A 12,565-nucleotide genomic window follows, 5' to 3' on the forward strand; every position below is an offset into this window, starting at 1 on the left:
TTCCAATTCTCTCCTGACGCTGCATCAGAGCCCATATCTGAAATATTCATGAGGACTTTAGCGCTAGTCAACATGTCTTCCACCGTTTCTTTATGATGTATTGGGTGCTAAGTGTCTTGATTCATGACGATAATTACATGAGGAGCTATACCCAGATGTGTGCGTGACTCCGAGTAGGGTTTTTTCCCCCCTGTTGCCACTTTGAACCAATCAATGTTTGTAATGAGCTTGTTTACTCTGTTCCCGATGTGTTCTCCTCGCACACCGCCGGCATATGCTCACTAAAATGTTGTAGGGCTGAAATGTATTAAGTGTGGTGTCCTTAAAGGGGACTTACTCACCGTGGGTTTAAGTGATCGTCTGTATAAACCAGGTGCAGGTCAATAACAGGGGTAAAGTGCCAGTAATGAAACGCAACAAAGTGAAAGCATGTGTTATATAGAGATAAAACAAGTGTTAAGACAGAACACTGCTGCTCGGGTCCTGACTAGAACCAGGAAGTACTTCACACATGTGTCCTGTGCTCAGGTCTCTGGCTCCTGTGGCTCAGAGAATAGACTTTAAAGCAGCTCTGCTTGAGACAAGTCTCTCCATGGACCAGCACCAAAGAACATCTCCCACATGTTAGAGCCACATGAACCATCTCACACTCTGAGGACTAAACCAGGACTAAACCAGGACTAAACCAGGACTAAACCAGGACTAAACCAGGACGAAACCAGGACTGAACCAGGACTAAACCAGTACTAAACCAGGACTAAACCAGGACTGAACCTGGACTAACCAGGAATAAACCAGGGCTAAACCGGGACTAAACCAGGACTGAACCAGGACTAAATCAGGGCTAAAGCAGGACTGAACCTGGACTAAACCGTGATGAAACCGGGAAGAATCCGGGACTAAAGCAGGAATAAAGCGGGACGAAACCAGAACTGAACCAGGACTAAACCTGGACTAACCAGGATTTTTTGTAGTGTGTGATTTTAATGTCTTTCTTATTCTGTAAAGCACTTTGAATTACTTTGTGTATGAATTATGCTCTACAAATAAACTTGCCTTGCTTTGCCTAGGGATGCACGATACAATTCTGGTATCAGATATCGGCTTCCAAATATCGGTTCAGTCGATATCCTGTTTGGACATATACACTGATGTAATAAGACAATTTACATATCGTACTCAGCCCAGAAAGTCTCATAAAGTTTGAGTTTTTATTCATGCAAAGTTGTTCTGTAGTAACTCGTAAGATAAATAACGTGGCTCAGTTGGTCGAGTGTTTGCCCACTGATCTGAAGGTTGCCGGTTCAAATGGGTGAGTGCTTTGAGTGACTTCAAGGTGGAAAAGTGCTGTGTAAAAATGTGACCAGTTACCTCTTGAAGACAATGTAGGCGATGAATCCCACCACGACGGCCGCCAGGATGGAGCAGTAGATGGGGATGAGGTTCTCGTTGAGCCCCCCTCCGAGGAACCGCGGGGAACCGGAGCTGGAGGTGGTGGTCTCCCCCGGCAACGGGCTCTCAGATCCATCAGGAAAGAAGAGGCTTGTGGAGAGCAGTGGCATAGTTGTGTCCGTCAGAGGGACATAAGTGGGAAGCAGAGGATCTGTAAAGGGAAAGAAGGAATATGGTATTAATATGTGAAAGTTTAAATGGATATCTTTATTACTGTCCTTTTAATAAGAGAAAAACTCCACATATCTGACTGTCTCTGCGAGGCTAAGACTGTTCCTGTTTATTACACATGTGCTGCACCGATGTCATTATTGTACTGATGTTTACACTGGGGTTATTTAAGGGCAGTGTTGGGAAGTAATTGAATACATGTACTTTTACTTTTTCAAATACCTTACAGTATTAGGCTTCAAACTGTACATAATTAGTGAGAAAAATAAACACTGTTCTTGTGGTGAGTTCAGGCGTGATTTTTCCTTCTGTAGTTACAAAGATGGGAACAGATGTGTAACAAACATAAAAACAGCTGTTTTTGATCCTATGTTGCATTTTTTACTCTGTAATTTAAATGCAACTTGATGTAAAAGTATTTGAAGTATTCAGAATGCAGTACTTACTCACAAAATCCATTTTAAATCAGTACTCTGTAACTAAATATATTTTGTGTTTTTCGCATCACTGTATATGGCGTTACTGGATGGGCTCTTGTAGTTTTTGTATTCCACATCAAAACTCTGCAGTATTTGATGCTGTAATCCACAAACTCAAGGCCCATGGGCCAAATGTGGCCCCCCATGTCATTATATGTGGCCCACAACAAGGTAAATTAAAAGGACACTTTATCAGGAGATACACAGTTATACAGCCATAGTTTCTACATCTATGGAAATGCATAAGTAATATTTGTAACTTGAATAAGTAATAAATACAGAAACAGTTCTATGACAATGACAATAAAATCTTCAAGTTTGAATCTTACTTTTAAATGTCCTGTTCTGATATGTTCTGACAGACTTTCTTTGAAGCAGTATTTCAGGTTTTATAACTAGATGGAGGCTCTAGACCAGGGATGTTCATTACATCGATTGCGATGTTGATCGCGAAGGCATTTTGGATAGATCACGTCCCATCATCCATCCAGTCACATGACTAATATACAGGACAACCAGTCAGACCTGACCCTAGGTCACATCATGGGCGCTGCACACGCATAAACAAGGGCGAGTTTGTTTATCCCTATAGCGTCGGATCCTGTCGTCGCCGATAGAGCGCGGTTGCGGACTTGCCAGCAGCGTAACTCCGCGCCCAGTCGTGCTCTCATTCAAATTCAAATGCCGTCTCAAAGCGGAGACATGGAGCTATCTAAATATTTTACCATCATTACGGTAATCTGCCTTTGTTGTCCCTCGAAGGTGACGAATGAGAGCGCGGGTGCTGCGGGGATTTTCCCAGTCATTTATTCGATGCGTAAAAGAAAAAAATACAAATGGATGTGTAAAATAGAAGTAGTTGTGTGAAAAAATGCAGTAAATTCTGATACTTCGTTTAACATGATTTTTATGGCTATAAAAAAAGACAAAACCGTAATCAACATGATTAGCTCTGTTATCGCTTTCAAACGAAAAATGCAATTTTACTCCTGGCTCCTGTCAGAAGCTACTGCCCGAACTATGAACCCTCACTGATTCTATTCAGTGCAGTAATCATCATACAAGTAATTATGAACATGTAAGAAGTTCAATTGTGTTGTGCAGTATTATCTCATGACGTTGTGCAAGGTACATAAAAATGCACTGTACATGTAAGAATTCATAATACATTTACAAATAAATATATGTTTAACATTTTTGTATTAGGTGGTAGATCTTTCAGACACAATCATTTTAAAAGTAGCTCACATACTGAAAAAGTCTGAGCACCCCTGCTCTAGACAGTGGTGGAAGAAGTACTCAGTTTTGTTATGTAAGTAAAAGTACAGATGCTGGAGCAAAAAAATACTCAAGTAAAAGTATCACATGAAGAAAAAGTATTTCACTTAGATTTTCAGATCTAGCAAAGCTTCAGATGTAGTGATTTTGATAAAGATTTGAGCTGAATTTTGTTCAAATTTTTTTGTTCACATTTTTTCCCCCTCGCTGTTTGTATTTGTATATTTTAATTTGCTCAGATTATGAAAACATAAAAAATAAACCTCTCAAACAATAATAAAAAATACTTTTACTTTTCAGCTTTTTCAAAAATGTAGTGTAGTAGAAAGTACATATATTTCTCTCAAATGTACTGACGTAAAAGTAAAAAAGTGACTTGGATGAGCAGCGAAACGTCTTCACTGACAGATTTTACTTTTGACTTTTACTATAAAGTACAGATACCTAAAAATTTACTTAAGTCCCGTACGTTACTACTTTTACTTTGCTACATTCCTTCTGTCTATAGGCTGTGCAGAGGAAAACATGTGATGCTCAGAGGACCCTTAAATGAAACGTCGCCATCTACAGGCAGCAGTGGGGAGTGAAGCATGTTTGAATGTCTCATTAGCAGCACAGTAACATTGTATAAAAAATCATAACGTGCAGGGATTTTTACACTGATTTCAGCTTAAGTCGGATGCCCTTCCACTTCTAGTTCTTTGGACCAACACGATAGCATCTTTAGCCGCTTGAATAGAGCTGTGTGTGACCTTTATTATTATCATTATTATTATCAGTGTTACTGTGGCTCGCCTCAAGGGAATATTGTGCAAGTGTCAAGTAATGCACATACACAAGCCAACGTGCGCTATCAAATCATGCAAATTACCTTTTATCTAGTGCTAATTTGGTCAGAAAAGCTAGCACGTTTGTAAAACGCACAACTAATACAACTAAACCCAGCACACTTTAGTCTATCTGCCCATCACTGTGTCTGCTTATGTCTATATACTGAAGAGCAGCAGAGTAGACACTTTCATATCTGCACTGAGAGCCTTTGTCGGGCCGTAATCACCAGGTCCCAGAGCAGATGTGGGTAGGCTGCACACACACACACACACGTACACACATACACACACACACACAGCAGCTGCCTCACAAAGACAGATGGTTCTGGCTGAGGCGCTGAGAGCACAGGGAGAATGAGCCTGGTTTGGGGTGAGGAGAGGTGTTGGCATGTGCAGAATAAATCCAAATGTTCAAATGTAAAGTCCTCATATGTCACGTGTTATCGGGTCATATCGAGTACACGGATGTAACGTGGCGATATATGCGAGAGCGCAATCGAATGTGCAACGCTAAACAACACGTAAAAGAGTTTTAACTGGATAACGTCAAGGAACCACTCACCTATCACATACCAGAGTACACAGACACTGGGGGTGAGGTGGGTTAAGTGTCTTGCCCAAGGACACAACAGTATTCATCTGTGGGAGCTGGGATCACACCGCCAACCTGTGAGTCAGTAGATCTAACCGCTCTATCAATAATGTTTACGTCAAGAGCGGGACTCGAACCGCCAACCTGCATATCAGCGGACAAACACTCCAACTGAGCTACCTGTCTGCCTGTTTCTATGGATATGCTATTACTTTTACCAGAATGTTCCACAGTATTTGGGTAACATGTATTCCATTGGAGATGTACATACAGTGGTCCCTCGTTTATCGTGGGGGTTATGTTCTAAAAATAACCCGCAATAGGCAAAATCCGTGAAGTAGTCAGCTTTATTTTTTACAGTTATTCTATATGTTTTGCAGCTGTAAAACCCCTCACCACACACTTTATACACTTTTCTCACACAGGCATTAACTTTTTCTCACATTTTATTTCTTTAAACTCTCTCAAAGTTCAAACCTTCGTAAGTGCCTTTGTCGGTGCAGAATGTTTCATCGACATTGTGGGTTTTGTCGCGGAGAAAACGTACAAACATACAGCACTTCAGAGTCACACTGCGATCCAACATTTATGTAAATTTGGCTGCAAAATTACACAAAAAAATCTGCGAAACAGCGAGACCATGAAAGGTGAACCGCATTATAGTGAGAGTGTAGTGCAAAAAAATTTATTAATTAAATGTGTTCTGTGAGTGTGCTCGTCTCTCCTCAGATCTGACCTGTAATTTGGCCTGATGACATATGGTGGCTTTCGGAATCTGATGGTTTACGACTGGTCCTTGAACTCACCATTTTCCAACAATAATCTGCATATTACGAAGTCCACTTTACCCTTTTTTGTACCTGTTCTAAATATATAGGTTTAGAGAACGTTGCAATGTCGTTTTAGCGAAAATATGCTTCCATTTCAAGGTGTGTTGACGTGGAAAAGTATTCAAAAACCTGCTTTTGTCATTCCCTGGCAGAACATAATATAAAAAGCATTATGTCCATGTGCTCTTTGCGCTCGTCTTGAAGGCCTCGTCGTTACAGCTCATCACTGTGCGAGGCGCCTTCTCTGATCCAAACAGCGGCAAAATCAGCCATTTGGTTCCCAGTCCAGCTACAGGAGTCTCTTATTTTCCCCCAAATTGTTCCATTTCCTTTTTCCTGGTGCGCACAATTTGGGATTTAGGATTTGGTATAATTGATATCATTTTAGACTCTGACGCATTCAGGAGAAAACAGTTTTAAGGAACTGCGTCAGCGTACTCGGGTTTGGCAGTTGAGGGTTCATTTTCTGACTGAGGTGAGTCACGCAGTGATTTTCTCAGTCGATTCGGTAGCACAGAAAATAGTACTGCAGTAGTGGAAGTAGTAGTAGTAGTAGTAGGCCTAGTAGCAGTAGTGGCAGCAGTGGGAGCAGTGGTAGTAGTAGTAGCAGTGGTGGTGGTAGAAGTCATGGTAATAGTAGTAGCAGTAGTGGTAGTAGTTGTGGTAGTAGCAGTAACAGTAGTAGTGGTAGTAGAAGTTGTGGTAATAGTGGTAGCAGTAGTGGTAGCAGTAATAGTAGAAGTAGGGGTGGTAGTAGTAACAGTAGCAACAGTAATAGTAGCAGTAGTAGTTATAGTAATAATAGTAGTAGTAGTAGTAACAGTAGTAGTAGCAGTAATAGTAGTAGTTATAGTGTCATTGCTGTAGTTCTGTAAATGTCTGATATAATTTAAACAATCTGCTCTTGTTTTCCGTTGTGACATGTTCTATAGAGTTTCTGTGCGTCATGTTTCAGCTGAAACATATGCTTCAGTGGACCATCACAGTCAGTAGTGAAATCTGTTTGGTAGTTTTTTTTTTAAACATAAATGTACGTTTTTGAATGGTTTAACTGGAGACTTTGGAGTGTTAGTTTTCCAATCCAGAAAAGAGGAAGTCTGTTTAAATCTAACCCTCTGCATTTCACTAATATTCACCTCTACTCGTTTTACAGTTTTAGAACATCTTTTTTCACACAGCGAAGTTAAACTGGGGTGGACGGCCAAAGCACTGTCTGCTACTGTACTTTCAGGTTTACGTTGATACAAACACGCTTGCACAAGGACACAGTGGCAGTGTTCTTCTGTGGGAATCACACTGCCAACCTGTGGGGCAGTGGATTTGACCGCTCTACCGGTGATGTTTATGTCGAGAGCAGGATTTGAACTGCCACCCTTCAGATCAGTGGATAAACACTCTACCAACTGAGCCACTGTTGCCCCAATGCTGTCAGAAAGTGCTGGGGCTGGGACTAGACCAGTGCTAGACCGAGATTAGACTATAACTACAGCGGGACTATACCGGGATTAGACCAGGAGTAAACCAGAGTTAGACCAGGACTAGGCCAGGACTAAACCAGGACTAGACAAGGAACTAAACCGAGACTAGAATAAGACCAATCCAAGTCCAAGTGCAGTAAAACCAGTCTGATAGTCTGACCTGCAAACAGTTTAAGTACAATGAACTCGACGAAACAACTTAAAACAAGACAGGCTGATTCACTGTGATAGTGTGACAGTGCATAGACAGCGCAGTGCCTCAGTCTGCTTTAGTCATGGGTTGAATTTGTCTGAGCGCGGCGCCTGCAGCTTGTTAGTTCTGTTCAGCTTTTACAGGATTAACCCCAAAACGACCCAGAGCTTTGCATTCAAGGACACACACGAGCACTGAGGCCAAAACGCTAATGTGTGGCTTTGGTCTTTTGGTATTGATACTTTCCCTGGGGGTGTGAAGCTAACTGAAGCACTACTCTGTCTGAAGCTGTGTTACTGAAGTTAGACTTTATCTGAACTTTGTTTTAACACAATCTGACCAGAAAGAGCTGATTTAGCTGGAACTACACCAGATGAGCTGATTTGTGCTGCTAAACATGTCTCGCTCAAATAACATTACAGTCTCAAGCTAGCTAGCATTAGCATTAGCATTACACTCAAATTGATCACCGGTTCCTGAAAATGTGCAGCTTAAATCCACTTTTCTTGCGTTCTTTCTTGCATCTTAAACTGTTTTTGTCTGTTTGTGCAAATGTGTGCGTCGTGTAACCATAGTAACTGATAAAGATTCCGTCATAGAGATGCATGCAGAACACCACCAGCGTGATGTCAATGCAAAGTATCATTAGGCTTTAAGCATTTCAGCTCATAATGATTCAATGCAGCTGCAAAGTTACACGCTCAAGGAGTAGTAGTACTAGTGGTAGTAGTGGTGGAAGTAGTGATAGTAGTGGTGGTAGTAAGCAGTAGGAGTAGCGGTAGTACAAGTGGTAGTGATAGTAGTAGTTGTAGTAGTAGTGGTAGTAGAAGTAGTAGCGGTAGTAGCAGTCATAGTAATAGTGGTAGTAGTAGCAGTAGTGGTAGTAGTAGTGAAATTATTAGTAGTAATAGTCATAATAGTAGCAGCAGTCGTAGTAAAAGTAGTAGTAATAGCAGTAATGGTAGTAGTAGTAGTAGTAGTAATAGTAGTAGTAGTAGTAGTAGTAGTAGTAGTAGTAGTAGTAGTAGTAGTAGTAGTAATAGTGATAGTAGTCGTAGTAATAGCAGCAGTAGTAGTAGTAGTCGCAGGAGTAGTAGTACTAGTAGCAGTAGCAGTAGTACTAGCAGTAGTAGCAGTAGTAGCAGCAGCAGTAGTAGTAGTAGTAGCAGTAGTACTAGTAGTAGTAGCAGTAGTAGTAGTAGTAGTAGTAGTAGTAGTAGCAGTAGTACTTGTAGTAGTAGCAGTAGTATTATTATTATTATTAGTAGTAGTAGTAGTAGTAGTAGTAGTACTAGTGGCAGTAGTGGCAGTAGTAGTCGTAATACTAGTGCCATTTCTATGGTTCTGTAAATGTCTGATATCATTTAAACAATCTGCTCTTGTTTTCCGTTGTGACATGTTCTATAGAGTGTCTGTGCTCTGTGTTTCAGCTGAAACATATGCTTCAGTGGACCATCACAGTCAGGTCCTGTCCACACATATTTAGGTTTTCACTGACATGGCAAATCGTCCAGTTTCTCCGCATTGATTTTTTGCATAATTTACGCACATTTACTCTCTTTAACTTCCCCGCGGGACTGTGAGGGTCAGCATGTGTGGACAAATCCCAAATAGAAATACAAAAAGCTTAGGTCATTGCATTGTGTCGTGGGATGACGGGGCATTCTCAGGTCCCGGGAGGCAGATCGGTTTTCTGCAAAGCTAGAAAATATGCTCCATAGAGGGGAAAAATCCTGCCCATGTGTTGGCCATACTTAGCACCAGGATCCAACTGTGCCTATTTAAAGCACTGTTATTGATTTGAATGTGTCCGAAGGGAGGGGGCGCTCACACGACTGGAAGTGTCCATAGAACATGCATTTCTTGACCTTTTCCCGGGCTGTGGTCAGGTTTCCACTGCCGCTCCATACATCACGGCTAATGCAGGGCTGCCTAACACTATTAAAACTGCAACCTAACCGGCAAATGGAATACATAGTGAATGGGCAGGTGTTAAGAAGACGGAGAGCATTACCACGACTGGATTTAGGCGCTTTGTTAAAGTTTCACTGTGGAGCTTTTCTGGTTAAGAGTCTGCCACCTGAGATGTTGATGTTTTGCCTGAAATGTTACGCTGTAGGTAATGAATTCATCTATATCCATGGAGAAACTCTACCAGCTGACAGTAGCTCAGTTGGTAAAGTTACGGAAGCAAGACTGCCAATCTGAGCCTTCACTTTTTCTGACAACTGGTGATCACTCAGTTTGGCACCACATTCATACAAAGGCAAGTCGGGTAAAGTGTCTTGCTCAAGGATACAACAACAGCGTGCGAGTTTTGTGCTGGTGGATTATGGTTAGTGATAGTAGCTCAGTGAAAGTTGAAAAAGTCACTCAGAATGATGTTTTCCGGGTCTGGTCATTCATAATCCAAATATTTATGTTCCCATCTGGACTCAATTATTTGTCCACATCGTGTTACACTCGCGAAATAATCAAAATGCATTGACAAGTTGGTTGATTTTGTGTTTTTTTGGATGACTTCACTTCAAACTTTTGCGTAACAATAGCTCGAATGCCGAACCTCGTAACCCGTGTTGAAATGCGAGCGTATGCGCCGCTTTCAGAGCCATGGGAATTCATACACGACATTTGAAATATGCGTTTTATTTGTGGTTTGAATCATTCACGGCGTCACGCGTGGTATGGTCAGCCTTCTTCAGCCAACTGTAAAAATGCTGAGGTAAAGATCACGCTCGCTTTGAACTTTATGAAAGCCACATTTTGGATGGAAGCAAATATCTCAAATGCAACCTTTTCAAGAATGTGGTTAAGGAGTGAAATATGAACGCACCAAAGGCCACTGGTGCGGGATTAATGGGGAAGTTTTTCATGAGAGATTGAAGGGCTGCATCTAGATAAGCACATTAATAAAATATACTTTTGTGATAGGATTTTTTTTTTACATTTTTGTTGTGTCCCGAGGCAGGACACTTCATTGACATTGCCTGGGTATGAATACGATGTGTGAGTGAGTGGTTGATGGAGGTCGGAGGGGAGAATGACAGACAACTTTCTAAAAAAAAACTGGTGAAATTGTAAACCAACTTTGAGCCTCTGGAATCACATCGAATAAGACACGTTCATGATTAATTTAAGATTCGATTAACGTGCGATTTACACGTTGGACGCTGCAGTGCCGCACCTGGGAACTCTCTAGATCTTGAACTACGCTTGGTCTGGCTTTTAGCTGGAGGATTTGACTACTGGGCATGCTCTGAGTTGGATTAATCAAGAAGTTAATATTGGTTCTGGTAGAAAGGTGAAAGATTAAACTGTTTCTTATTGCAATGCTAGTTCCCAGAACGCAGGGAATACCAAGTGCCAGAGTGGGGCGCCAGTGGCAAAAACTGTTGTTGTGTCAAGAGCGGGTTTTATTAGTTTTTGAAGATCATGCGCAGAGGCACGGGGATCGTTCTGTAGCTTTTTATTATTATCAAATCTAAGAAACTTGTTCAAAATTATTAATAAAGCAGCTCCACCTACATTGATTTTTTTGTTTTAAACTTTGTTCCAACCAAACTCCCCGATCCACTCAGTCTCTGTGAGCCGAAATTGCATTGTTCCAAAAAGCTCCTCAGCCTTTGCTCAAGGGCCTTTTCATTTTAAACCACCAGACAATCAGCTCCAGACTCTGAAACTGTCTGTAGATCTGAATAATTTTACTAGAAATGTGGAAAAAGTGCATTTTAGATAATCAAATGTGTCCACATCAGTCTGGTTCATTTGTATTGTTCTGTTTCACTGTAAAAACCTGCACATTATGATTTTTATATGTTTGGACTGTGGGAAACAAACTGCATTGGACATGGGGACATTTTATTGTAGTTTACTGCTAATGTCAATGATGAACTAAACTTATAATGTAATTTGAATGAAATGTGTATTTTAATGTGTGTTCTGACAGTATATTCTGCCTATTTTCTATTTTAGTTTGGCCAAGTGATCTGGCCCTTTAATAAAAAGCAGGATGTTGACCCTACAGGTAATGTGTGGTAGTACAACAGAAACATCTCCGCTCACTGACATGTATTGGTTACACTGTGATAAGTTCATGTAGGTACACAACATAGTCTAAAACGTTAAAGGTATTCATAAATAATATGTGTGTAAGCAGTTAAAGAGTAAAAAATGAACTATTAACAAACTAATTTAGATGCTAACTTACCGGTATGTTGCGTTACTAGCATGTATATGGGTTAACATTAGCATATTGGTTATTTGCATGTTTCTTTGCAAGATTACTAATGTGCACTGTATTATTTTGTTGCAGTTTCACACCTGCCATATAAAAACACTTATTGTGTGGAGGTGTTTAACTCCTGGAAAGTATAAATGAGGTTCTACGAGGCCAGTACAATGTGTGTTCACCTGCTCAGGGATTGCACATGGAAAGCAGCAGTGGCTAAATCTGGTACAAATAATCTTTTCCTTTGTACGATTAATGATCCCTGACAAATAAAGAATAAAGAAAGAAAGATATGAATGAATAATGCTCTGTAAAGCGTCTTTGAGTGTCCAGTAAAGTGCTATATAAATCCAATGCATTACTATTATTAACAACTATAGTAAACAGTCATAATGTTACATCGCCATAGCTACAGCCCCCATCGTTTACATGCATGTTAGCACTGCTGTCCTAATCCTCTGGAGCCGCACTGGTGACATATTCAAAACCCGGACTTGATCTGTGGGCTTCATAAGGTGCAGTACAACTCCATTTAACGGCCACTCCTCTTTCGTTTTTTTCTCAGAGTGGAGATGAGGAGAGTGGGTTGGCGGTTGGCGGTCGCCCAGAGGATAAAACATGGACTCTAGAGACCGCATACCTCAGTTCCCGCACAATAGCAGCCTTAAAACATTGGTGGGGCCGCTTAGACTATACAACACTCGAGCTTTAGTGGCTTTCGAACAAAATAAAACTAACCCGGCGTTTTACAAGACTGGCCAGTGTTCGAGATGTGTTTATTAGCATGGAGGGAGAGACCAGAGATGTAATTTTTATGGGGCTTCAAGGGCCTTACGGTGGAGTTAACCCCTGGGTTTTGGCTAAAGGCAGTTCAGGGTGTGGGGATGAGTAGCTATCAGACCCAGCGCAGGCACACAATGACCTTTTTATCAGCGGCTAACACTCTTCCCTCTATGTCCATCTCAATCCGGCTCTGTCCATCCTTCACGCTGACACACACAAACCACACGCAAACGCACACACAGGCGCACACA

The 12,565-nt window shown here is 41.2% G+C and overlaps 1 protein-coding gene across 1 annotated transcript in view; it reads right to left on the bottom strand.

Annotated features, from left to right (window-relative positions):
* ngfra (nerve growth factor receptor a (TNFR superfamily, member 16)) overlaps window positions 1-12,565 on the bottom strand; it is a 65,655-nt gene that overhangs the window by 16,112 nt on the left and 36,978 nt on the right. Inside the window, exon 4 of the mRNA XM_033971285.2 lies at window positions 1,372-1,603. Coding sequence (XP_033827176.1) covers window positions 1,372-1,603 — 232 coding nt within the window. The remainder of the gene's footprint in view (window positions 1-1,371; window positions 1,604-12,565) is intronic.

This window comes from Periophthalmus magnuspinnatus, chromosome 8, assembly GCF_009829125.3.
Source record: "Periophthalmus magnuspinnatus isolate fPerMag1 chromosome 8, fPerMag1.2.pri, whole genome shotgun sequence".
NCBI classification, from domain to species: domain Eukaryota; kingdom Metazoa; phylum Chordata; class Actinopteri; order Gobiiformes; family Gobiidae; genus Periophthalmus; species Periophthalmus magnuspinnatus.